This window comes from Anser brachyrhynchus (genome assembly GCF_964034855.1).
Source record: "Anser brachyrhynchus genome assembly, chromosome: W".
NCBI lineage: Eukaryota > Metazoa > Chordata > Aves > Anseriformes > Anatidae > Anser > Anser brachyrhynchus.
This window is the reverse complement of record NC_137704.1, coordinates 22,282,533-22,310,472: the sequence shown is the minus strand read 5'-3', so window position 1 is coordinate 22,310,472 and position 27,940 is coordinate 22,282,533. Positions and strand designations below refer to the sequence as shown.

Here is a 27,940-nt window from a genome sequence, read left to right as displayed (position 1 = left end):
TTTTTTTTCCTCCTCCCCCCTCCCCCCCCCCCCCCCCCCCCCCCCCCCCCCCCGGCTGAGCAAATAGGCCAGATGGCAGCGAGGGGAACAGACAACAAGTGAGCCGTGGCATATGGGCAGCCTGTTTAATTTCAGCTCCTGTTGGGAAGTCGCTTGCAGGGAGATGAATTATAAAAGCAGGAGAGGAGGAGTAGGAGGGGAGGAGCAGGTGGAAGGGGTGACCCTTTTGGGGATGAAGCAGCCCAGCTGAGGGAGTTGGGGTGCAGAGGACTTGAAGCCCTGGCCACATTCCTGATACAAAGCCGTAAATTAGCTGTTTCTGTGTTAGCTTGTCTAGGAAGTCTTTTCAGCTGCAGACAGGGAGGAAAGATGGAGATGTCTGTCCTTAAACGAGGAGGAGGAGGTGGGTCCGATTTCCACCTCACTGCCCTCCCGCAGGCAAGCTCACTGCTGCTGGGAGGTGGGACAGGGAGAAGTCCTCCCAGCTGCAGGAGAGGAATCACATTGCCCATGGTGGTTTTTCTTTGTGCATCTGTTTGTGTAGGCATGCAGGAGTGTGCATGCATCTGCAGGTGCATCGTGCTCATACATTGCTGATGGCAGATCACTGTGGACTTCTTTGGGGGAAAAGGCATTGCTCTGTAGGTTTTGTTACAAAACCAAGTAAATTGACACAAAACAAAATGAAAGGCAGCTTAGTAGTGATGTATTTTACAGTTGTTCACTTTCCCTTCTCTTTTGGTGTTTGTTTACTCCTGTTTTACTTTTGGAATTCAAAATGTTAGCTATGAACTTCTTGCTGTCTGTTCACACAGGTCATGCACTTTGGGTTTTGCTGAGGGACACCACAGTGGGCCTTGCCCTGAATGTATCTTAGTGATTTAGGGACAAAATTAGACTTAATTGAACTAAATTGTGTTTGTGTGAGGCTTACTGGCTTCATTTTGATGAATTGTGAGTTTTGGAGATGGGCTGAGGGTGGTTGATTTTTCTTAGTTTTTATAAATGTGTTAATTTTGCATCAAAAGCGCATTGAGATGTAGTTGCCAAATGTGTTTGGGAACTCCAAGTTTTATTCCTGTTGATGTTCAGTGAAGTTTGGGGTTCCTTGGTACCTGCTTCCATCTCTGAAAACTGTCCTGTCAACATCCTGAGTGGTGGAGTGGGACCCTGGCTCTGCATGCCCATGGATGGGATTCAGCTGTGAGCTCCATGCTCGCCCTTGGTGGGGTTGGAAACCTCTACAAACCAATTAGGTCTGGAAATATCAAGCCCTGTTGGCAGAATACAGACAGCCCTGGACCACGGTTGTGCTCCACGTCTGCACAAAGAACTTTTTATATGACATCAGTTCTGCAGAGAAGTTTTTATTCGCTGGAGAGTCTGCAGAGAAATGATTAAGCATTGCCAAATTGGTGGAGCAGAATTTTAACTTCTAGCTTAGGCATTCCTCCACTGATTAGTTGTAACATGAATAGAAACACCAGCCTATGATTTATTAGTGAAATATTTAAGATAGATTGTTAAATTATTCAAATAGCAGAGTTTAAAGTAGGTAGGGAAGACAAAAAGAAATCATCCAAATAAGAGCTTGGCTTACCTGAATTTGAAGAACTTATATTTGCGCTCACTGGATAGCTGAAACCAAAAGGGCTATTTCAATGAGAAGAAAAACACATTTGAAAATGAAAGACTTCAGCATTTTCCCACCATCAAACTTAACCTTGAATCTTTCACCATCTGATCCCTGCAGACTCTGTTCCTTTGGCATTGCTACAAATTGCTGCAGCCCTCCATCATTTCCGGCCTCTCAACTACCACATCTTTGGGCACCTGTGGTGGTTTCACTCAGGTGGGCAGCCGAGTTCCACCACGGCCGCTCTCTCACTCCCCCTCCTCAAAGAGGAAGGTAGAGAAAATATGACACAGAGAGCCCAAGGTTTGAGATAAGGATGATTTAATTAAAGGGAAAAGGGAGAGGGGGGGGAAAAAAAAAAGAAAGAGGAAAAAAAATAGCAAAGGCTGTGCAGAAGCACAGAGGAGAAAAAAAAGCAGTTACTCTCTACTTCTCATCAATGAGCGATGTTTGGCCATGTCTTGGGAAGCAGGGCCTCAATACGCGTAGCGGTTGTTCAGGAGGACAGACACTTCCACCACGAGAGCCGCCCCCCCTTCCCCTTTTCCACCTTTTATTGCTGAGTGTGACACCATATGGTATGGAATATCCCTTTGGTCGGTTTAGGTCAGCTGCCCTGGCAGCAATGTGCCAGCATTGTGCAGCAATAGACACAACACTGGAGTTATATCAGTGCTGTTCCAGCTACAAGTGCAGAGCACAGCACTGTATGGGCTGCTGCGGGGAAAGTTAACTCCATCCCAGCCAGACCCAGCACAGTACCTGCCCAAGCTGGCTGCAGTTTTCCTCTTTATATGAGTGATAATGGAGAGGCTTTTTGTTTTGCTGTTAAAACAGGTGGGGACCTCTCCGGTCTTCCTGCATGGGGTTTGAAGGGGTTTGAATATCACCTCATCTTGTCTTAGTGTTTTTTTTGTTGTTGTTGTTGTTTTTTGTGGAGCCTTAGTACTAAGTTCTCCATCTTTTGAGGAAAAAAATCTGTTGAAATCAGGTCCTAGGGAATGTTTATTGTTTTCAGTTTCTGTACACCTAAGTTTCTTCAGATCTGATAGAGATTACTAGCTCCTACAACCGTATCTATTCTCAATGAGATCAGTGTGACACTTTAAAAGCAAAATTGATTGGACTTCGACACTTCTTCAGTGAAAACACATGGGAAATATGCATCAAAATCCATAGACAGCTTTGAAAAATTCAGCCCTTTCTCTTCATCTACTCCCATTTCAGCACAAAAAAGGAGTGTTTTTCAAGTCTGACCTCCTAATGCAAGTGCTCTGTCTTGGGCTCTGCAGCTGAGGAGGAGAAAACTTGCAAGGTCTGACTCTTTCAAATATGTGGCAGCTGAAAAGAAGATAATTAGGACAGGGAAATCCAAACAGTATTTTTGCAAATGGTATTTATCCTTTTCTCTTTTTGTGTCTGTGTCTATATTCTACATCTCCACCTGCCTTCAAAGGGAAGCTGATAAAAAGGATTTGCTTGGCCTTTTTGTTGCTGGTGCCACATGCATGGGGCAAGGGTGCCGGTTGTATGTGGTGCTGCGAGACAGATGTTGCAGGTGAAATTACCCTAGAGGGGCCAATGCCTTCCAGAGGGGGCAGCTCATGGGACTGAGGTCCTTCTTTTATCTATTTCTGTACTTTGGGGCTTTGCTGTGATGTGGGACCAGGTCCTTTACGGCTCCTAAGTGCGTGCAAGTGTTTATGGAGCAATCAACTCTGTCCGCAGTGGCAACCATCTGTAATTCTTCAGCCTTTTGTAGTAGATTGTGTGTGAGAGCTGAAAGCATGGCCAGGAGGGAAGGGGGATTACTCAGATGGGAAAGGCCGGACTTTTTTTTTTTTTCCTGGGAAAGAGCCTGCCTGTGTTCTTTTATGCTTTTCAGGCTCAAGGCTGAGCGCGAGCGTACATATGTGCGAGGGCGTGCGTGCGTCTGTGTCCATACAGTTGCTCAAGTGGGAAAAAACCATGTTTGTGGTTCACACAGGAGGAATTCATGATGAAGACAACAGTGCTAAGCAGAAAGGCACATCTTGATCTCTCGAAAGTGAGGGGCACGCTCGCACATACAGGCACACATACTGGCTGGTTTCTGCATAATATGTGCAAAGCGCTGCCCTTTAATGAATGTAACCTATGGCGGCTGGGATGCAGCTGGCCAGACCCCACCATTAATAAACTAGGAACATTCTTCTCCTTTTTAGTCCCTTTCAGTGCCAGCCCTGCGGTTTGATCTCCCTTGAATGCTGCTCCCCCTCATTTGGGACTCCAATTCTGAGAAGATTTGGTGCGTTGTTTGAGGTCACGGGATGTCAGATTGATTTCGAAGCTTTTGTATTGACTCCAGGCTCCTGAATGAAGCTGTCATGTGTGTCTGTGGTTGGCTAGCAGGCTGTCCGGCTGCAAGCTGTGCCTTCCTTTGTCGTTTAGGCCTCATTGAGCTGAGGGAAGAGGCTCATTTCAGGGTGATTTACCACCACCCAAACACCAGCTGTCTGTTGTACTGCTGCTTGCCTCCACATTGGATTCAGTTCCCATTTCCCTCTGTTCCCCACTTTTGCTCTCCCACTCTACTGCGTTCCTCTGTGGGCTCTTGGGCATGGTTTCCTCAAGACTTTTCATCACACTTACAGAACAGAATAAAAACCTTAAACGCTGAATATGTTGTTCTTTTCAATGTCACTTATGCATTGCATTATGCACTTATGCACTGCTTTTTTTTTTTTAAGGGCTCACCATTGTGGTGCTATATGCATTTTCTTCTTGGTTAAAGAGTGAACTGTGGCTCTAGAAAAAATAAAATTGCCATGTCCCCCAGGGCTTGTTACTTAATAGGCAAAAGCAGTGCAAAACAGCAGTGATTTCAATTTATAAATAGCTATGAAGCTCAGCAGCACCACCGCAGGATGCATTGCATGCCCTACCTTGTGCAGGGTGACAGCAAAGGTGGTGTCCTGGTTTCAGTTAGGACAGAGTTAATTTTCCCTCATAGTAGCTGGTAGGGTGCTATGTTTTGGGTTAGGATGAGAAGAGCGCTGATAACATGCTGATGTTTTAATTGTTGCAGAGCAGTGCTTACACCAAGCCAAGGACTTTTCAGCTTCTCACTCTGTCCTGCCAGTGAGGAGGCTGGGGGTGCAGCAGGAGCTGGGAGGGGACAGACCCAGGACAGCTGACCCAAACTGGCCAAAGGGGTATTCCATACCATCTGACGTCATGCTGAACAATGCTCTGAAACACAGAGAGGGTGGTTGCACACTGGAACAGGCTCCCCAGGGAAGTGGTCACTGCACCAAGCCTGTCTGAATTTAAGAAGAGATTGGACTGTGCACTTAGTCACATGGTCTAAACTTTTGGGTAGACCTGTGCGGTATCAAGAGTTGGACTTGATGATCCTTAAGGGTCCCTTCCAACTCAGGATATTCTATGATTCTAATATATAGGGGTGGCTAGCCGGGGTGGGGGGGCCGGCTGCTTGGGGATAGGCTGGGCATCGGTCAACGGGTGGTGAGCAATTGCATTGTGCATCACTTGTTTCGTACACATTATTATTAGTAATACTATTATTATTATTATTGTTGTTATTTTTCCTGTCTTAATAAACTGTCTTTATCTCAACTCACAGGCTTCACTTTCCCGTTTCTCTCCCCCATCCCAGAGAGGGAGGGGGGAGGGTGAGCGAACGGCTGTGTGGTGTTTAGCTGCCGGCCGGGTTAAACCACAACAGGTGGCCACAAAAGCTCTCTCCTGGGCTGAAAATGCTGGGATATTTGGATGGATGGGGAAGGAGTCAGAAGGATGGTGTCACCTCCCTTACATACTTGTCATCCCTGAGCAGGCATGACAATCGTTGTGGGCACGTGGGTATCATGGGAAAGATGTGTTGGTGGCGCAAGGCAGGAGAAGAAAAACAGCACAGAGGCTGTGAAGTGCTGCTGAGCACATCTCCACCAAGAGCTCTCAGAAAAGTGCTTCTCTGCAAAGAGCAAGGCTGTTGCAGCAGGAGGATAAAAAGAAAGCCCACGTTGGAAGCTTTGTCCTTCCACAGGTTTCCAGGGCCCAAGTCTCAGTGACCCTTGCTGTACATCCTGTTTTCATCTGAGGGATGTTCTGAGGGCATTGCGAAGCTGGAGAGATGGAGAAGCCCCAACCCCATGTCATTCCAGGGAAGCGTGAGGCATGGCTGTGTGTGTGCCTGGCCCTGGCTGGTGAGGCAGGAGCAGAGCTGTGGGCATTTAAAAGTGATGCTGTGTGCGCCGGACCTTGGTGGCTGCTGGCACCGTCCTCCTTCTGGAAGGATTTGCAGCTTTGTTGCTCAGAGGTCTTTGGAGGTGCAAGAGAAGGGCTGCACTAGTGCCTTGGGAGTGAGGCTGTTGCCAGTATTTTCAGTGGCCATTGCTCAAATGCAGCGAAATCTGACGTGAACCAAGTAGGTAGAGTCCCGATAGTTGTAAAGCCCAGGCAGGCTTGCTGGTGGCTGCAAGGCGAGTGACATGGTGCTGCTGATCTGGGCCCACCCGTCTGGCCACAGACTTGGGAGAGTGGGAGGACAACCCTAATGCAGCTTGCTGAACCTTGGGATGTGTAAAACCTGCTTTGTGTGACTTTGTCACCTCTCAGAAGGGTCGGCTTTGGGTGCTCGTGTTGTGGGGCTTGGAGCATGTGAGCTGGGTGCTTGCCACCAAGTGAAACCAAGCTCATTGTGTCTGACTCCTTTAAATGAGGCTGGCAGCGCTGGGGAGCTGTGTGCGCTCCGGGGCCGCTGGTATGAAACGAGTTGTGACTGGCCCTCGTTTCACTTCTGGGTGATGCAGTTCGGTGTGTCTTGACCACAGGCTGTTAAAACTGGTGACAGATCAGTTCCTGTCATTCGTGACACTGAGATAATTAACCCTATTATTATTATTATTATTATTATTTCCCCCCCCCCCCTTTTTTTCCCCTGCAAACTTTGGCTAACTGTTGGAGCCCGTGGTGCGAGGAGGATGGTGAAGCCAGCAGGTCTCCCCATGGCAGGGCTATCACATATGGGGTATGACAGGACCCGTGTGCTCTCCTCTTCTGTGCTCACCCATCAGTCTTTTTGCTCCTTGCCTTGAGAAGGGGATGTCTGATTAAAAAGTGGGAGCCAGCAGAAGCCAAAGCGAGCTCCTCCTCTAGAAATCATTGTGCCTACCTGCTTCTAAGCCACAGCATCGCATTAAGAGCAAGCAGCAGAGGAACACGGAGTAACAATACATCTGTGAGCTTTCAAGATCATTGTGCTCCTCCCCAGTCCTGTTATTAAAAGGCCGTGGAACATGGGAATGATGCTCCATAAATTAAGAGCAAATGTCTGTAGCACCTGGTGAGATGAAGCTCTTTTCCCTCCCCTGCAAGCATCAGGAGCGCAGGGCTGTGCTGCTGGACAGAGCAGGGAGGGATATATTAGGAGGCAACAACCACAGTAGGATAGCCCCAGTGAGGTGTTTTAATTTCTTAACAAACTCCTTGTGCACTAGAAACTATAAAATAATACACAAATAAACAAAAACTCGCTGACCCTTAGCACCCTGGAGGGCTCTGTTTCAGACTGCTGAATAAAAGCTGAAGTTGCATATGCATGTTTGATGTAACACAAGGCGCGTGCTGCAGAAAGCATGATTTCTTCTAATCTGGTTCCAGACAGAAGCATCCAAACAGAAGCCCCTTTCCCGATCCCCACTGAACTGTCTGGTGTATGCGAGGAAACCCCTGAATGACAAGGCCTCCATCTGCTCTTAAATGGAGTTGTGACTGGCTGCAAATGTCCATATGCTTTTTTTGTTGTTGTTGTTGCCTTTCAACTTAGTTGCCTAACGTTAGGCACCTATCCCCAAATTAAGCATCTGTTCATAAAAGGCTTTCCTAAAAAGGTGGAGGTAGTAACTAACTCAGGTGATGCCCATTAAGAGAGGTGCATCTGCAGATGGGGAAGGAGATGGGATTATTCAGCCAGCGTGGTGGTTTTTGATTGCTTTTTTAGGGACTGGAAAAGCCCCTGCATTCTTGTATTGTCAAGGAAAAAAAAATAAATCTAAACGCACTGTCAAGTTTTGGGTTAATATTCCCCCTAAGGTCTTGATTGTCTAAGTGATTGTGATCAGCATCTTGCAATTTCTCTCTGGAAGTATCACCAGCTTTATTTAACAACCTTATAGAAAAACATTGGTTTGCCATGAAATTGGGCTGGATGGGTGTGTATCCCAGGAGCCAGAGAAGGGTCTAAAAATGGGACTTTTTCTTTGTGTTATGTTATAAAAAGGGCTAGAGAATCTTTTCCTGTGTAGTGACTTTGCAGTGGGTACTAGGACAAGGTGACTAACAGCTAGTGATGTATGGATCCAGTGCCTAAACACAGGTATGTGCTTTGCTGTAGGCACCCTGAGGTATCCTGCCCATCTATCAGCTGTCTTTCAGGAAAAGTGTGGGTCTCCCTTAGGTCCTGTTGTCTCTAACAAGTCTCTAACTTGTCTCAGATACTCCAGGTGTCTAAAAAGGCTCCTTTGCTTAGACAAAAGAGTCTCTCCCTGTACCTTGGCTTCCCATTTCTAATGTAATAATTTAATACAATTGCTTTAAATTTTACTTTGTTTCTTTCTTGAGAACACTTTTAGAATTTGAGATGCTTCGTACTGAATCACCGAAGGAGTAGGCACAGCCTTTTCTGTGTCGTATTTTTTGGGAAGAGGAGGAAGGATAACTTTTGCATATCATCTGGTCTTCCTGGAGCTTATGGGATACTGAGGTCACTGAGTGAGAGACCCCACCACACCTGGCCCTCCCAAGGTGTCCTGAAGTTTATCTGCCTGTTTGTAATTCCTGCCACTGAGGGTCAGCTCTCTGCTGTGCCCTGACTTTGAGCAATGGCTGCAATTTCTTCTAATCATGCCCTTTCCCTTCCTCATCATTTAGGGCAGAACGCTTCCACTTGGCTAAACTCATTAACCACTTTAATGTTGTGGTCTTCTTTTCCATATAAATTCATCCTGATGAAATCTTGCGATTCTCCCTCTGTTGCCCAGCAGATGCTGAGAGTGTTTATTTTTCAGCTGCAGACAGCAAAAGTTGGGGGGGGGGGGGGGGGGGGGGGAGGTGATGTCTTGGTGCATGTCTGTGAGAAAGTGTGTAAATATGATGGGTTTATGGGGACTCAATTGGCTGTGTTATTGTTTGAGCTCAAGCGGCATTGTGTCCAAACCTAGAATCCCAGCCCCTTTCTGCCATGGGGATTTATCAAGTTTTATCAGGTCCTGATAAGCCCCAAAAAACCTTTGGTGAAGATCTAAAGTGATCCAAATGATCACTAGAAAAGAACCAGGGTATCGTGAGGACCCCGCTGCTCAGACCGTGCTCAATCAACCTGATGGGTTGGCAGTGAAAAGGAGTTGGCTGGACTCCGCTTATTTCCCAAACTGCTGGCTGTAGGCAAAGGGAGGCTTAGGGGATTCTGTTTCTCTGGAGATCTCTCCTGGACAAAGCACAGTACGGATGTTGTGGATGCAGATGGAAATGTTGCGGGTGGGTTGTTGAATTCATGGCAAGTATTTGCTGGTGGTTATATGGACCAGTTGCCCAAATGTGGGTAAATTATACCTGTAGGTCTTCATTTTGCCAAATCTAGCTACACTAGAAGCAAATTAGCACTGTCTGAGGAACATGAATGCTGGTATATGAGCTTTGCCTCAAGCCATTCCAGTTTGGCAGTTGTGCTTCCTGAACATGATTGATTTGTTCCTGTTCATGTATGTTTATGATAACATACATAACATTGGGCTAAAATAACCTGTTCCTTTTCAGCCTGGTTTGTGCATATTCCCACTACGTTCTTCTACACACCTTGGTTTCCTTCTGCCCCTGTGTGACTTCCCTGATGCAGTGATTGGGGAAGTCTCCTTAGCAGCTTGGGAGCTACTGTTTCATGGAAGGGGATCTCCCAGCAGTGCAGGATGAGTCTGCAGATTTCCCTAATGCCCTTTCTTGCCATGCTTTTCATCATAAAGCATCTTGTTCTTCGGTTGTTCAGATTGCGGTGATATTTTTCTTGCCTTCTCTCTTGTAGGGAAAAGTCATCAGAGATGTGAAACTGCTCATGAGTTGTGGTTGCAGAAAAGGGAAAAATGCTCAAGTGAAAGACTCGGATCAGGTCAGTCAATCTGTACTTTAACTAGTAGAGAATAAAAGAATATGTTAATATTTGATTGATTTGAACTGTGCTATTGCATATTGGGGTTTCTGGATGCAAATGGAATCTCTGGCATGGTTGACAATGATACGACGTTAATGTTTTTGCATTTGTTATTTGTAGGAAAAAACTTTTGAGCAAGATCAGGGTTTCATTGCACTAGGAGCTGTGAATGCCCTAGTCTGACTTATTCCCATCTGGTTTGTTTATTCATGAATTCCATTTCTTTATAATGATACACTCCAGGCAATGCCTTTCTTAAACACTGTTGCACTTCCTTGCTGGCTAAATGCACGCAACCTTTGGTCTCAAACTGTAGCTGCCTGGATGTGTGATTGTTACAGAGAACGTGCTAGAGAAACGTGCCATTTGTTGCATGCTTTTGTTCCAAAGTGACACCATCAAAAGAACATTCCTTATTGAGGTTATTCACGATAGACATGTAAAAACTTGTTCACAAACTGAAAACTGATGGCTAGGTTTCAATATTCATTACTTGGCCCCTTATTCTAAAATTGGTCTAATTGATGTCAGTGGGGCAACTTGCAGGGACCAGCCATTGGAAGCGAGGTGGGCTGCGCTCTGGATGACAGCCAACTGATGGGCTCTTCTGACTGGTTTGCATGTCTTCAGGCCAGCTGAGTTTTGTCCCAGTCAAAGTTTTTGGTGGCTATTGCCTTCTGGCTTTGTAACTAAAGAGAGGTTTGAATCCAGAGATCATTTGTTCCGAAGATGATACAAAAAGTGGTTTGAGCAGAAGCATTTTATAAATACTGTCATCCAATATTCAGTGTGGTAGAGGGAAGCAGCTGATCTCAAATATCAGGTAACTGGTGGTGGGGTCTCTGGTGCAGCTTGTGAACAACTGTGACCAGGTATAGACCTGAAGCAAATTCGGTGTCCACAAAGCCCCAGGAGCTTCAGATAATTTGTCAGTGGGAAAAAGGCTGAGCTCTTATGAGGGAAAATGTTTCATTTTCAACATGCATGTTCTTCAACCCTAATTAATAATGGTGTTCCTGAGCCTCGTTTTGTTAATACCTAAGAAGATCTGAGAATTGATCTGTCTATCCTGTGGTGGGCTGTTTTGTGAGGAATGCTGGACACACTTATAAATGCTTTGGAAGACTGAGTCTTTTTTTTTTTTAGTAGTATTTTTAAATAATGAATTCATTGTCATGCGCCATACTATCAGTTCACCATCGAGACAAGGATTCATATGAGTTTTCTTTAAAGCATAGCTTCTCACTCTCACAAATACAAGCTTAATATTCTCATGTTGAAGTTCTAATACATAAGAAGAAAATTAATTTAGAAATGAAACACTTTCACCAGTTTTACTCTTTTGCATTCTGATGTACACTGGTTGAATCACTCTTGATTTACAACAGGGCTAGATTAGTTTCAAACCTCTTGCAGTGGAGATTAAAAATGAGAAGGGAACATCTTGATTGCAGGAGAGGTTTACAAAACACCGTCTCTAACAAATCCTGAGCATAGGACCTCATTGACCACAATAATTTAATTATAGAGCATACAATAGTTTTTTGAAGGGAGAAATAATCTCAGCCTCATAAATGTTTTGTGGGACAGTAATGAATTCTTCTTTGCATTTGGTTAATTTCTGAAATCTAACTTCAGATGCTTAATGACGTGTTGTCCACCTCAGTAACTTTAGTAACTTTTTTTTTTTTTGCTACATCAGCATAAACTATTGAGCAAACGCTTGATGCAGAGGCTGCAAAGTGCATCTGTCATGGCTCTGGCAGAATGCTGCCAGGACTTTAGGGGACAGGAGGTGTGTGGATGGGGAGGAAGTTTGTACAGGAGGGTGGGTGGCAGCGTGGAACATTTGTCTGTGAATGTGGGACCTCAGCTCAGCTTATAAATTATCCCCTGGGCCTTGTAGGTAAACACAGACTTCTATGGTGACATTGGCTGGGAAAGGCAAACACTTGCCGACGATTGTAGGCTAATCTTTCAGGGCACTAATTGCCAGAAAATCAAGGAAGCCTTATTTTAGGAACAGATTGTTTCACTTTGTGAAGGGGAAAAACACTACACTGGATTTAGTTTTGTTTGCTGAGGTCTTTCCCTCCCTTCCCACAGTCTCAGATTTTAAAGATTTACCTTCATAATTGTTGATGGGATCTTTTTCTTTTCTTTATTACTCTTTTTTTTTTTGTCTTGCTTTGTGTTTTCTCTTAAGGCCATTGCAACTTTATGTGAAAATGCAACTTAATTTTCATTTTCTTGAATGTAAACATAAACAGGTGTGTGGTTTTTATACCATGAGCTATATAAAGGATTGGGACTAGCCACCTACATTCTGGCTGAAGCTTTGGAGAGTTCTATTGCTGATGATTTCATTTACTGCTATTTCTCCAATGTGCCTCTGGAAGGTAAGACACCTTAAACTCCTTGACTTGGGGTCTGCATCCCTGGGCCTGACATCCAAAAGCACCTATCTGTATGGTGGTTTCCAGGGTGCCAGTCACCAGTGAGTATATCCCGACCCTGTCATCGCAGAGGGCAGAAGCCCAAACAGGCTCACATGGGGTTGGGATTTCCCAACAGTCACAAGGAGCTCAGCTCTCAAGTTGGATTTTCACCAGAGCAGGAGAGGGACCAGTGGTCTAAGTTGTGGCATAATGATGACATAGACACCAGGGTTCTTTTAGGGTCGGTAATTGCTACTACTTTATTGATGACATAACTTCAACTCTCTCTTATCGAGGGCATAACTTCATCTTCCTTATTGAGGACAGGCTCCCTTCTTGTACCATTCGCCCCACAGCAGTACCTTTCCACTAACTATTCATTGGTCAACAACTTTGCCCGGCAACAGCAAACACCCAGCAACTTCCATGCCTTAATGGCTGGAGAACTAGCCACCCCAGACAAGAAGGTGTCACCTGAATCACCCTTCTTTGTTCCCTCTCAACTCTTTACATTCCTGATGGCCTCATCCTTAAGAGTCTGATGTTATCACCAACCATGGGGCTTTTCGACCCCCATGGCCACACTCCCACACTAAGTTGCATGGCCTCCCAGTCCAAATGAAACCCTACAAGCAGAGGTGAAAAGCTAAGCAGTGTAATATAATTACCACAAAACCTTTGGTAACCTCCAAGGGAATACAGCTGAGCACACTAAAGCACTGGATTCCCATCCTCCATCTTCCTTCTGTGCCGTGGATGGTCTTGATGAAGCATTGGGTTGGTGGAGTGGGATGACTGAGAGAAGTCCCAAAATAAGGCTACCTCTTGGCAGCAAACCCCCCGTGTCCTTGGCTGCCATTGGCACCGCTTCCAGTTGTCTGTGTGTTTTGTGGGAGTGAAATTCATCCATGCTCCAAGGCCCAGAACCAAGTCTCTGCACCACAGACATCCTACTGTAATTGTAAGGTTCATATATGCTCTTCAGAGTGATTATTAGTCCCAGTAATTTATGCCTCCCCATAAATTATTATACTGTTGCTTATTATTTGAGGTGTGTTGTTGCATAAGAATGGCAATCCTGGACTAGCTTTTCTTTGTGCTAAACAGTATATTAACATAAAGCAGGAAAAATGGTTCCTGGGGAATGATTTTGGCTGTGTCACTTCTGTACTTTCTAAGGAAAGCAAAACATCATTTAAGAACAGGGAAAACTGTGTGGGATGACAAATAGCATGTGTATTAAGGGTACACACAAGGCTGAGAACCAGAAGTAGCAAAGAGCTCCATATTCTCAACACATGCAGCTTTGCCTTTGTGGGGTTTACTTTTATTTATTTTTCCCTGCTTCTCCCAAATTGTAGGCAGCTCATCAGTGTTTAACTGCTCTTATCCTTTGATTTTTTTTTTTTTTTTCTTTTTTGCTTAACTTTTCTGGTGGCTTGTGTGAGTTCAAGTGTTACTGAAAGCTTGGGTCCTCCTTGTCTTTCTGTGTGTGTGTTTTTGGTTTTAATATGACAAATGCATGTCTCCTCTGGAAACAGTATCCATGCTGCAAAATAATTATTTAGTGAATGATGGATCCAGTTCGTGTTGGCAAGGATCAGATTAATCATTATTAATCGTGACCCCTCTGACAGTAACCACATCTCTTGCCCAAATGCTGTTCTGTATTAAGAAGTAATGTCTGTTAGGGGATGGTTGGGCCTCTGTTCTCACTGCACCAGCACGGGGCTCAGGACTGCTGGCAGGGGGCAGAGGAACTCAGTTCAAAATCAAAAATAGCTGCATCCGGCCCACACTCCAGAAATGAAATAGGCAGCTTTCCCTGGGGGCTTCTTTGCCTCATCTGAGTGTCCTCCTTTCCTTCAAAGCTTCCTGAGAGTTTACCTCCTTCCAAAGGTTGAATTCAGTGCTGGGGATGAAATAATCTCTCTGGTGTTTTTTTATTTTATTTTATTTGCCTGCTCTGATTTTTGTTGTTGTTTTTGGTTTTGAATTTGGGTAGATCTCAGCGCAACCTAAAGCATGTGGAGGCCAGATCCTTGCGGTCTATTACCAAGGATAAGATTTTAATGTCTAAACTAGTGGCCGCAGCAGGTTTCAGCTCTGGGATGCTGCTCATCCCAAACAGTCCACAAAACAGCCACCTTTTTGAGGATTTCTGGATTCTTTGAAGAAACAGTGCGCTGTTGAGGTGTGTGGTCAGGTTCATGTTGGACGCAAAGCTGTGAGAAGTTCAGATACATATATCCGTCCTTACTGCTCGTGACACCAGAGATCTGCTCTGTCAGATATACGACAGTAATTTAATTCATGTTTATTCTGGCTTTCCTAGCACTACAAGTTCTTTTTAGTAAGGTAAGGCACTGCTGTGAGTGGCTGTCATCAGAATTTCAGTAAAAGGACAATGATTGAAATATTGTATTGAAACTAATCATCTTCCCAACCCCCACACCCCCAAATTCGTCTTACTTCTTAAATCCAGGACAAAACCCTTTAGAAGAGAGCAGGGAAAGAACATTCTTTGTCTGTCTAGCTCTTTGGTACCTGGAGGGTAGCAGTAGGAACTTGGAGCAAACCTGCCACACTCTTTTGATCTCTGCCAAAGTTGTTGTGGGAGTAACATTGTTTAATGGCTGAAGGAATTTATTGAAGAATTAAAGTAACAGCAAAGACAAAGGGTCCAATGCAAAATTATCTGGTAAACTGCTGTCAAATTTTACGTGCTCAGGGCTACTGGTAATTTCCCATCTTAAAAAACGGGGGAGGGGAAGCTCAAGGGGAGGAAAGGAGGGTAAAAAGTACATAAATAAACCTACCTCTTTAAATAGCTAACTGGCCTGGCCTAAACTGTGTTGGAGCTAAGTTCCTTTGGCAGATGGCGCTGCCAAGTCTGCTGAGGGTGTAGCAGAGGGCTGAGACCAGGTTTGGGGAATCTGCCTTAGCTTCAGTGGCTCTGCCTTGCATTCATCCACTTGTCAGCAAGAAATGCGCTGAAGCACGAAACGAGGGAGTGCAAAGGCTCCCACCGCCACGCTCCATCCGAGCAAGTCTGGATCACACCCCCATGGTTAATGTTTCTCTCCACTAAAAGGAATAAGAGCAATAAAAATAAATGAAAGCATTGGCTAACAGTTGGAAATACACAGGTGGAAGAAAGAAGGAGACAACTGGGGGAGTGAAGGTAAGCCTGTATCTCCTGCTCTGAGTTAATGTCAGAGATTTAATCTCTGCTTGAAAAATCATTGGATTCTGCATGGGTTATAAAAAGAAGAAAAAAAAAAAACGAAGTAAAATACAAAGAGAGAGGACATTAATTGTCTGAGGTGTCTGGGCAGTAAAGCACCCTTAAAAATATTTCATTTATTGAATGAAGCAGGCTAGGTGATCCTATAAGGAACCTAGGACTATAGGAAACTTTCCAAGATCATCCAATCCTTTGAGATCTCAGGCAACTTCCACATTATATCACTGATTAACACATCCATTTTGGCACTGTTTAAAATGCAATTATCAGAAGTAATACTCGTAGCTCTGTCATTACACTCATCCCACCATTAGTCTTTTACTTTCCAAAATACTGACATAATCACTGCATCTTGTTCCTGCCACTGGATTAGGTCTTCTTACCCCTAATGATGTGAGTGTTGGTCTCAGCCAGGTGGGCTGACTTTGCTTTTCCATTCACCCATCACAATTCTCTTGTTACTGGCCGTGCTGTAGGGAGGAAACAGGCCCACTCGGTGAACCAAAATGCTGGAGAAAATTTACTCAGATATATTTTTTTAACTGATAATTTCTTCCTCTTAGTGGCATCTGACCTGAAACGAGAGGTATTTGAATGAGAGACTCACCACCTCTGATTTCTCTGGACCTTCTAGATTTCCAGAGCAGTTGCGCTTTGGTAATCGCTGGATCTAGTGCTAAGCACCTGCATTCCTGGTGGCTGTGGAAGTTTTTTGCTTTCATTCATCTGTTGTGTGGAGTGAAAGTAGTTGTGAAATGGAAGTTGGATGGTTCTTCCCCATTCTTCTTCCCCATTCTTCAAATTTATGTAGGTTTTGAAGGGATAGTGTTATAAAAGAAACTTCCTAAATGTCAGCCTCTGAACAAAAGAGGTTATGGGTGTCCTTTACAAGTTCAGCCGTAATAGGCTTGTGTTGCAGCGGGTTATACCTCCCTCCATACAATGCCATTGGTAAGCTGACATTTCTAATGACCTTTTATAATCACCTATTTCCTTTTCTCACTCACTTTATGAATAGTCTTGTACTTAGTTCAAGAGTTTTCTACTTCATGGTCTTCTCTTACAGTTCATGTTCATTTCAAACTGGGTTGGGCTTCCTGTAAAGCGTAGCACAGTGTAGCCTGAAGTTCAATAGAGCCTTTCCTTTCTACAGGAAAGGAGGGGGGAGGACCAAAAAACGCGTAGTGCCCTTTTGCAAGAAAGGCTTCAGAAATGGCAGACAGCAAATTGCTTTTTTTCCTTCTGAGGCAGTTCTGAATGCATGCTCTAACACAGTGTCCAGCCCCTGCTCGAGATGTAAAACTTAGGGCTCTGACCTTCTCTAGTGAGTACTGACCCCATGGCACTTTCCTGCCTGAGCTGGAGTATGAGAGTCCTGGCGCTGAGGTTTTGTCCAGGTTCTAATTCAAGAAATGTGTTTGCCAACTTGACCTGACCCTGCGCCTTCGGTGGGATACATTATTCTTTGCTTCCTGCCTTCAATTGCTGTGTACTGCCACCTTGCATTGATGGGTCCTTTGTTCCAGCTCGGAGGTAGGGGCGGTTCAGTGGTGGCTGAAGGGAAGCTATGCAGTTCTGAAAAGCAATTTGAAAGCCCTCTGAATGGAAAGTGCTTCACATGTGAAAAAATTAGTGTTATCAATTGCTATCATCAGACTCAAATCCTGAAATGTGAAAGGGTCGTTTATACTTGTCAAACACAAACATGGAGTGTGCTAAAAGAGAACTAAAGCCGCCAAAGAAAACGCTGTCTCCATGTAATTTCAGGCTTGCAATCCAAGGGAGCATTAATAACTGTTTTGTTGCCTTCATTGATCTCTCTGTACGGATGGAGATAGAGAGAGTTGGAAGTGAGAGGCTGCACTGCTGAACCTCTCCAAGTGGTCCCATCCCTCCTGGTAGAAGCTAAGAGGAGATGCAATCAGGGCAGGGAACACAGGCAGGTGAATTGGAAGAAGGTGCAAGTGAAGGTTTGGGCCGATCCGTTTGATTACAGTTGACTCAGGACTATCTTTCCACATCACTCTCTGTCACCCTGCTTGCATTTACTGCCTTTCCCACTCCATTTTGTTTCCATTTCCCCTTAGTGGATGCCAACGTGTGAAGACACCATGGCAGGGTCAGTGTCAGTCAGCCACCTTTAGGATGACAGCTGCCATGTGAATCCATATCTCATCTCCTTGGAGGTTCATGCAAGCTGAACGGCCTGCACAGAGCTGCTGAGAGCTGTGAGGCTGAGGTGCAAGGAAAGTGCAAAGGCTTCGCGGAGGGTGGCAGATGGAGAGAAAGACCTGCTCATTGCTTAGGGCATTATGCTGGCAGCTTTGTGGAGCACTTCACGCTCATTGTGGTGTGGGTGCAAAATGCTACCCGAGCAGAATGGTGGCAGTTTGCACCCCCCTTTTTACTCTCATTGTACCAGATTCAATGTCAAGACAAGATGAAACTGAGGTCCTAAATCTCAGCAGATCACCTCTCTGAAATTGTATCTAGTATGGTGGTTCTGCATTCAGCAAATATCCAGTCCTGACATCAGTTATTCGCACAAAACTTGTTCACTTGAGTTTTCTAGCATCTCATGTGAGGGCTATTCCAGATTTTCTCATGGGAGCCCATTCTGCTATTGAGTTGACCATACTGATAGAAACATTCTTTGTGTTGCTCCATCTAAACAGCCTTTTGTTTGTTATATCCTTCTACTTTTTGTTATATCCCATTTAGTGAGTTTCTTGTTTGAGCGTACACATCTGGATTGGCGAGAGACAGCAGCAGCCTAAGGTGTATATATACAACTTGGGTTTAAAGTTTCATTATGTAGGTCAAAAGCAGTTTTGAAAACAATACCTTCTAGAAGCCACTCAGAAAAGTGTCAAATAAAGCTATAACCAAAGCGGTCTTCGTAGATGGGGTGGTTTTACTTGGGTGGGCAGCCGAGCTCCACCACAACCGCTCTCTCACACCCCCTCCTCAAAGAGGAACGGGGAGAAAATACGATGAAAAAGACTCAAGAGTTGAGATAAGGACAAGGAGATCACACAGTAATTATCACGATGGGCAAAACAGACTCAGCATAGGGAGATAGTAAGATTTATTGCCTATTACTAACAAGCTAGAGAAGTGAGAAACAAAGGAAAGAAACCAAAAGCACCTTCCCCCCCATCCACCCTCTTCCACCTCCTCCCCCCGGGCAGCGCAGGGGAACGGGGGAATGGGGGTTATGGTCAGTCTATAACGCTTCTTCGCTGCCGCTCCTTCTCAGTCACTCTCGTCCCCTGTGCTGTGGGGTCCCTCCCACAGGATGCAGTCCTTGCTGAACTGATCCTGCGTGGGCTGCCCACAGGCAGCAGCTCTTCAAGAACTGCTCCAGATATGGGTCCGTACCACGGGGTCTATCCCTCAGGAGCAAACTGCTCCAACCTGGATCCCCCACGGGCAGCAGCTCCTGCCAGGTCACCTGCTCCTGCGTGGGCTCCTCTCCACGGGCTACAGGTCCGGCCTGGAATCTGCTCCGGCAGGGGTCTTCTACAGGCCACAGCCTCCATCAGTGCAGGTCCACCTGCTCCACCGTGGTCTCCTCCATGGGTTGCAGCGTGGAACCCTGCTCCATGGGCTGCAGGGGGACAGCCTGCTTCACCATGGTCCTCACCACAGGCCGCAGGGGACTTGTGCTCCGGTGCCTGGAGCACCTCTCCCCCTTCATCTTCACTGACCTTGGTGCCTGCAAGGCTGTTCCTCAGTCCTCTCACTCTCCCAGCAGCGTTTTTTTTCCCCTGTCTTAAATATGCTCTCACAGAGGCGCAAAACACCATCACTTACTGGCTCAGCTCTGATGACTAGTGCGGCCCTTACCAAACATGGGGCAGCTTCTAGATTCTTCTCACAGAAGTCACCCCTATGGCCCCCTGCTACCAAAACCTTGCCACGTAAACCCACTACAGTAGAAGAAGAAAAAAATCTCTTGTGCAGGGGAGAAATCACTCAAGCTATACTTTGAACGTTTTTTACAGCAGGTGGGAGAAGTGGTTCGGTGTCTATTGAGTCAGCTTACCCTTCAGAGATGCTGCTCCAGTCCCATCATCTACCACAGATAGACATGATTTAATTCCCTCCAGACCTCAGCTCTCTTTGTAAAGCAGGGAAAGCAGCACAGGAACCCTTTACGTTAAAGACTGAGTACTCAGATATTACAGTGACATAGGCCTTACCTGAGATAGGTTAGCACCAGCTTGAAATATAGCATGGTTCCTAATAGCATCAGAACAGAGGGATGTCTTATTCTTCTTTTTTAGTGTTGTATCTTTAGAAGAACCAGAAACAAATCTGATCCGAAGTACAAGGGGGAAAAAGCCATATGATTCGCTGTATGAGTAAATTCCACTGCAACTGGTTTCAGCTTGGAGAATGTATTCACAACTGGGCTATATAAACCCTCAAAACCAAGACGACATTGCTAGAGCAGTGTAATTAGATTGTTCTGCTGTGGCTCATGGGCACACTTTAAGTGTCATCAGTTTAGTCTACAACTGGAGGCTGTTAAGTGCAAAACCATTTTAGCAACTGCATTTTACATGCAGGAATGATCATGGATTTGCTTTTATTGGGAAAAGGAGAGGAAAATGAAAAACCACAGGAAACCACACTGTCCTTCCACAAGTAGTTTAGTATTTTTGGAGGGCAGCTGAATCAGTCTGTGTCCTGGTTCCAGTTAGGACAGAGTTAATTTTCCTCCTAGTAGCTGGTAGGGTGCTATGTTTTGGATTAGGATGAGAAGAGCGCTGATAACATGCTGATGTTTTAATTGTTGCAGAGCAGTGTTTACACCAGGCCAAGGACTTTTCGGCTTCTCGCTCTGTCCTGCCAGCGAGCAGGCTGGGGGTGCAGCAGGAGCTGGGAGGGGACAGACCCAGGACAGCTGACCCAAACTGGCCAAAGGGGTATTCCATCCCATCTGACGTCATGCTAAACAATATATAGGGGTGGCTGGCCGGGGTGGGGGGGCCAGCTGCTCGGGGATAGGCTGGGCATCGGTCAGCGGGTGGTGAGCAATTGCATTGTGCATCACTTGTTTCTTACACATTATTATTATTAATACTATTATCATTATTATTTTTATTATTGTTATTATTATATTCCTGTCTTAATAAACTGTCTTTATCTCAACTCACAGGCTTCACTTTCCCGTTTCTCTCCCCCATCCCAGAGAGGGAGGGGGGAGGGTGAGCGAACGGCTGTGTGGTGTTTAGCTGCCAGCCGGGTTAAACCACAACAGTCTGGCAGCTGAGTATTGGTGTATGCGACCAGGAAATCGGCTCTCATTCTCCAACGCTGATCTGTTCTACAAACTTAGCCAAGTTATTTCACCTTACTTTTCCCTCTTAGTCTTATCTGCTTGAGGATGTGAGTTGTTTGTCAGGGAAGTTATTTCACTCTGTTGTTGCAATGGGTTAGCTTCTACCTACGAGACACTGATACCGAGCAAGGGACAAGCTATGTGGGACAAGGCCTCGTTTTTTGTCCCACGAAGGATACCCGTTGTGAATATTTTGGTAGTCGATGCCAAGCTCTTTATAAAGAGCTCAAAGTATTTTGGAACTGAGTGGGAAATGCTTCCCTGACCCCAAAAGTTGGGGTCAGGAAAGGTGATAAAATTAACTGTCCCAACCGAACAGCCTTCTCAACGTGCCCTGGGCTGTCTGATCATTTACCTGCTATGGAGCAGCCATAGGAAAACATGATGTTGAGGTGGTGTTAAAAGTCTCCATTTGGATACAGGTACTAGGGAGCGGAGGCTCTGAGTTGAACCATAGCTATGTTCACATGAGGTCGGTTGAAATCTCTCTCTCAACACTCTCCCTAGAGGTCAGTGGTTGTACTTGGAAGACAAGGGAATGATTCCTGATGAATAACAGCCCGCAGAAACTTTTATATTCTCTTTTTATTATTGTCAAATCATGCTGAAGAGGCTGCAGTGTGACAGAACTCTCAAACTTCATTTTCAAAAAGCTGCTAGGATGAAGACAAGGCATTTCAAAATCAATACTGAAGCTTGTATTCCAAAGAGAAAATGGGAGAGTCATTATAAGCTGCTTTGCTTTTCATCTCTAATTCCCCATATTCATAATTTAAGCCCTGTCATTTGGATTTATCCTCTGTGGCCTGCAGTGATACCAGGAAAAGTCCTCCTTTTTAGTTCCGTGGCAAGAAAATAACAACACTGCAGGGTAGGATCATATCTCCACAGAAGTTTAGGGCTTAAATGCTTTATGTTGGGCACCAGATTCTACTGTGTTCTCCCCCTCCCGTTTGTTCCCCTCCTCTCTCCTCTGCTGTTATACATCAATCATCCGCTTTCCTAGAGGCTAGAATACAAGCAATGTAATCCCAGAGTGAAAGGATACTGATAGAGCCAATCCTGCACACAATTACTGCTCTGTCCTCCTAGATGCCATCGCTAGTCTAACAACAGGCTTTTGCTGATGGCTGTGTTTCAGCTAGGCTGAAGAAAGCAATGGGGACGGTAATCTAAAAACCCAGCTCTGCGATCGTTAGGTGATGTGTTGTATCTCCATCCACTTCTCTTTTAGGTGGCTTCCTAAATTTCTCTTTCGTTTATTACTTCTCGCTTTGTATTCTCATGGCACATGCAGCATCACAAATGCAGTTTCCTCAAACAGCAGTATTTTTAATTGTGACCTGGAAATGAACCTCAGACCTGACTCAGCCAACCCAGCTGAACTTTTCGTAACACATAAAGGATTGGTGTTGAATTTACTAATGGGCTTGGAAATGAGAAGGGCTTCCTGTATAGGCTGTTGTTGTTGTTGGAAAAAATACCCCAGGGTCAAATGCTATTCTGTTAGGTGGCCTTAGAGGAGGTGGCATTACTCACCTCCAGAAAACTCCCGCAGCAGTATAAGCAGAAGCTGATGCACAGCAGTTGACTTCTGGCAAGCCGAGGCAGCGACAGCTTGTTCCAGCAGCACCGTCTCCCTGCTTCCATCTTTATTGAGCTGGACTTGAGAACACATGATATTCTGCTGGCAAGTTCAGGAACGAACTTTGCTGGGAACCCAGTACTTTCTCTCATCTGCTATGTCCTTATTAAACACCACCACTACTTCTCTAACTCCCCTCTGGACTTTGAATTATGCTGCAGTGAACGTAGCATACGTAAGAGCTTAAGGTCTCTCCCACTTGGGTGGTCCCATTAAGAAGACCAGGTTTGCCTTCTTGGCTGCAGAGCCATTCCAAACATTGCTGCTATTTTTCTTCCTCCACAATTTCTCACCTGCCTTTTTTTTTTTTCCTCCTATGCCCAATCTGTTAATACATGTTTTAACCAGTTAACTTTGGAACTGAAATATTAACTGCACAGGAGGCAGCTATTCTGAAGGTTCATAAAATATGTATCAGAGCTGGGAATATAAAATGCTCCCATTTTGTAGCAGACAAAATGGATAAAGTGCTGAGTGAAAATTGAGAGGGACCCAACTTAAACCTTTGAAAATCACTGCCAGTTCCAACGTGCTGTATTTATTTTGACTCGGGAGGCTCAATCTGGTCCAGATGAGGTCATTTGGTGGGGAGCACGTGTCCCCGCAGGGCCAGGAGGGAGGGAAGCCTGTGGGATGCTTCGGCTCCGAGGTGCTGAGCCACCAGGGAGCGGTGGTGGGAGCAGGCAGGGCTGGCAGCCCATCGAAGTGTTGATCCTGGCATCGGAGCATGGCGTTGGGGTGGAGGTGTTGTAATGTTTAAGTTTGTTTCTTTTGAGGCAGGCGGGACAGTGTGGCTTTTGTATCCTCAGCTGCTTGCTGGGTAGGGTGAGTGGAGGCAATGCTCGATGTGCTCCAGGAATTTGGGGATGGGGGAATATGCTTTGACGGGGTGCCTGCAGTTACTTTTATGTGATTCCACAGGGCAGAGAGCCAATTTCATCTGCAGGGCTTTCAGCTTGCCGTCTTTAACCCTTGCCCTCTCAGCACCTGATAACCTGCTCAGCACTTTCTTTTCCCCTCCCTCCACTCCTGCATCTTCTCTTGCTCGTCTTGTCAACAAAATTAATAGCTTGGCCATTTGTCTCAAAGAAACTTCACTTTCCTCTCCTGGAGCTCCATCTCCGCCGCTTGCTGCTGCATCCCAGCAGGTGGGGAAGGCTCCTGCACCCTCCGCAAGCAGCCCCCGTCCTTCCCGCTCCCCCCTCCCGCCTCCCTGCCAGCAGCATGTTTGCCAACACTTTGCACGAGGAAGCTGCCTCTATAAAAATAAACCATGCTGAAATCTGACAGACAGAAACCACACCAACCTCACACTTTATTATTGGTAATGGCAACCTATTTCATTTCCATTTGCAAACAGTAACCTGCATATGTTCCTCACCATGCGGCCCTTATCCCTGCACCGTTTTCTGCACAGCTTCAGGTTCTCTGTGCCCGTTGCTCGGTCTGCTTTGGGGTTTGCTTGCTTTGAGCCACAGATACCCTGGGCTGAGGGGGAGATGCCTGCTTCGCAATTAGAGTATGGAAAAAGCCTGTTAAGTCACTGACTTAATTGCCTGGCGCTCACTGCCAGCACAAGGTTGCCATCTGCAATGGGCCTGATCTTTTCTCTGACTAGCTTCACTTTTTTTGCCCCTCAGCCTGCTTTTAAAGCTGATTTGCACCAGAGAGACAGACCCACGTTTCCTTTTCTTATCTCCAAAGAGCACTGCCCCATGGGCACTGCTGGGAGCCAGCTGGCCATGGGTGCTCCTGCACCCTGAATGCTGCCTGGGCTGAGGCTTTTAGGCAGACTTGCAAGTCTCTATTAGGATTTTTTCATGTCTCTGATCAAAAAAAAAAAAAAAAGAAAAAAAAAGGAAGGCGGTGCAGGGGCAGAGGTATAAGCAAGAAAGCTTTTGAGCAGGTGAGTGCTGTATTGCTGCCCATGGTGCCCCTGTGGAGCTGCCCAGGTCCTGATCCCATCACAGGTGTTGATGGAGTCCTTGGCTGGGTCCTGGAAGGGGCTGCAACCATGGGGGACCCCACAAGGGCTGGAGGAGGGGGCACACACACAAGGCCGAGGAGGAGCTGCCTTTATTGACTTTCACTCGATTTACTGGAGCAATTGAGTTTGTCAGTGAAAGGCAAAACGGGCTCAATCAGCTGTCACACTGAGACACTCCTGTCACTACTGTCAGTAGCTTCGAGTTTCTGATCCTTTCTCAGACTAGCTCTGCGCCAGAACATCAACTGAAAAACTATTTGGGGCATGGGGAGGGGAGAAAGTCGAAGCAGTTACCTAGGAATCAGTTTACAGACTTCAAAGTGCTACCAGGTTTATTCTGATGGCGCAGAGCAGCAACGCGCCTGGAGTGTAATTTAACCTCCTCTTCATCCCCAAGTTCACTCTGGAGCGGGAGGCAGGGATGGGAGAGGACTAGAGGCATCTCTGCCCATGCACCCAAATGGCATGCAAATGGCTTTCCTCCTCTGGAAGAGCTGCACTTTGACTTGATGGAATAAGTTGCTTTTCTTAGCTTAGCTTTTATCCTGAAGGACTCTTCTGCCTTTATGTTGGTGTGGAAATGAAGCCGTTTCTGGGGGCATTGGGGCACAAAAGGCAACACCCCCAAAAGGAAAAGAGCGGGGGGGGGGGGTCTGGTCAGCCTATGCAAGCAGTGCTGAGCCCCAAGTATGCTTTTTTTATATATCAAGGCACGAGTTTGTGGCCTATTGAGGTCTTTCAAGACCTTTTCCTTGAATTTTGGTTGGATCTAGAACAGCCCTTCTCAAGAATGTTTCTGTCAGGAGGGATGTCAATATGAATCCCTCTATTTATGGGGAAGAATAACCCATCAGGAGACTTAAAAAAACAAAACAAACAAACAAAAAAAAGCCACACAAAACCACACAAAACAAAAACTTCAAGAATTTAAATCTCTTTCCTCTGTTCCAGACGAAACAGTTTATGGCAAGGTGAACTCACCCATTTACACAGAAACCAAGAGGTTAATGTTAATCCTATTAGGAAAATAATCTACCACCAAAAATATAATAACGGTAGGAGAAGGAATCCTTTTGAGGCAAATTCACAGAGTAATTCCTGGGAATTTACTATATTCTTCTTGGGGTTGAGATGTTAAATATTTTGATATCAATACGTGAATTATAAAGATTGCTATTTTCCTTCCCCTTTCACAAAGAAACTAAGCACAGGAAAGCCATGCTCTGCCTCGCTTTCACCAGCATAGTTGCTGCGGGGCTGTTAGCTTTGGAAGTTTTTGACCAATGCTGTCTCACAGTGGGGCAGTGTCAGTGGGGAGGATTGCTGGGCAGAGCACTAATCTTAAAATTGCATTAAAGGAAAAAGTGTAGGTTTTTATTTTTTTCCCATTGCGTGATTCCATTTTTTAGGTTGCTTTTGAGCTTGAAGTATCAAAAGGTTCATCTCTTCCTCCTTCAAAATCGTCGCTAGCCTTCCTAAGTTGCAGCTGCAACTATATTTCACTGCTGAGCAATATGTAAGCAACTCCCTGCCCCGAACAAACCATACCTTCCCTCCTCCTTAATCGCTCAAAAAGAGGACTGTATAAGTGATCTTTAATAACAAAGGTAACCCTGTTTGAGTCTCCTAGTGACATAAATATGAAAGGGCATGGAAAATTATGGGAAAAGCGACAGTAAGGAGGGGGGAAAAAAAAGCACACTGTCTTTATAGAGCATTTCAAAGCAAACGCTGCTACATACCTTCCTTTGAACTTTTCCTTAGATTAGTGGTATAGGCAGCTGCTGTGCTTGGATTACACATTACGGGGTAGGGTCTGCCTCGCGAGCAAGGTAGGGGTGTGCGTGCGTGCATATGCGTGTGTTATCCAACCTATCAGCCAAAGGTCTGCAATGCTAGTTTTAGCTCTTTCTGTGTTTTCATAGTTTCCAAGGGGGTAGTGGTTGTTTGTGGGCTTTATGTTCACTGGGTGACAGGAAACCTAAGAGCTTTTAGTGAATTCAGATATCCTCAGGATGCGAGGTGTGAATCTCCAGCCATTTGTGTTTAAAGGCTTTCATTAAAGCTGAGAAAAGAGGAAGAAAATATCTTGTTGCTTTCTAGCTGCAGATGAATGAAAGGTTTGCAGCCTGTGGGCCCCTCCAGGACAGCAGAGATACCTATAAAGGGAGAAACTGGGGGAGAGATAAAAAGATAAAATAATAATTATTATTAAATACACTGCTCGGGTTGGAATTGGTCTTTATTTTACTGAGCGCCAGCTGCCCTTGCTAAGACCCTGATGGAGCAGAGCGTGTCCCCATCCCCAGGACAGGCTTTGGTGGAGGGGGAATGGCTCTAACGAAGGCACAGAAGCTGCTCTAATGACTCCAGCTAATTGCATCTACCCCAGCAGAACGGGATGTGGCCAGGGGATGCGCTCACCTCTTCCATGCTTGACCTCCCTTGATGGGCAGCAAGATGGATGACTGGCACTGTGGGGTGTAGGGAGATGGGTGTGTGGCACTTGGGGTCCCCGCAGGAAGGGTTTGGGGTCACCACGCTGAGGCTGGGGGGAGCTGGCCCTGTGCTGCCTCATGGGGTGCAGCAGGATGGTTCAGCTCCTGGTCTGACACTTGCTCCTCGGGGCAGGTCCTTCCCTCCAATCGCGTGTTTGCGCGGTGCCTCAGTACAGATGCAGGGGTAATATAAATAATAAGGTTAAAAGTTGCTTTTCTTGAGGGGAGGTGAAAAGGGAGCGGAAATGGGGCTGCTACTCAGCTTCCCGGCTTTTCCTGGAGTCAAAAAGAGAGCGCAAAGGGTATTGCAGGATATGTCAGAGTATTTAGTCTTGAAGCATTGGCCATCCTGTTTTTATTTCCCTGCAGATATATTTCAAAGAAAGTGTTTAGATGAAGCTGATGACCTTGCTTATAGCCGAATTGCCTGTCACTTCCCAGGAGAAGTCCCCGATGCCATTGGTTGGGCTGGGCTCAAGGTTCCTTGGCTGCATGTCTGCCTCTCACCACGTTCATGCCAGAGGAGGGTGGTTTTCAGTGTATCGCTAAAACCACGCTGCTCTTTATCGTTTGGGGAGGTGATTCCGACTTTTTCTTCTTGTTTTGTTTAATCCATATGTAGTGAGTTTATGTGGCAAGGTTTTGGTAGCAGGGGGACATAGGGGTGGCTTCTGTGAGAAGAATCTAGAAGCTGCCCCATGTTAGGTAAGGGCCCCACTGCTGACCAGAACTGAGCCAATAAGTGATGTTGTTTTGCACCTCTGTGAGAGCATATTTAAGACAGGGAAAAAAAACTCTGCACCACACACAGCAGCTGGGAGAGTGAGAGGAGTGAGGAACAGCCTTGCAGGCACCAAGGTCAGTGAAGAAGGAGGGGGAGAGGTGCTCCAGGCGCCAGAGCAGAAGTCCCCTGCGGCCTGTGGTGAGGACCAT

At 45.8% G+C, this 27,940-nt stretch overlaps 1 protein-coding gene across 10 annotated transcripts in view; it reads left to right on the top strand.

The window, feature by feature from the left end:
- The window catches only part of LOC308184713 (SET-binding protein-like), a 317,153-nt gene that overhangs the window by 45,650 nt on the left and 243,563 nt on the right, over positions 1 to 27,940 (top strand). For 9 of the 10 annotated variants that reach the window (XM_080572069.1, XM_080572063.1, XM_080572068.1 and 6 more), the window contains one exon: positions 9,717 to 9,800. The exons of the other annotated variant lie outside the window; for it this stretch is intronic. In XM_080572069.1, the coding sequence (XP_080428195.1) occupies positions 9,717 to 9,800 (84 nt within the window). The remainder of the gene's footprint in view (positions 1 to 9,716; positions 9,801 to 27,940) is intronic. 10 annotated transcript variants of the gene reach the window in all.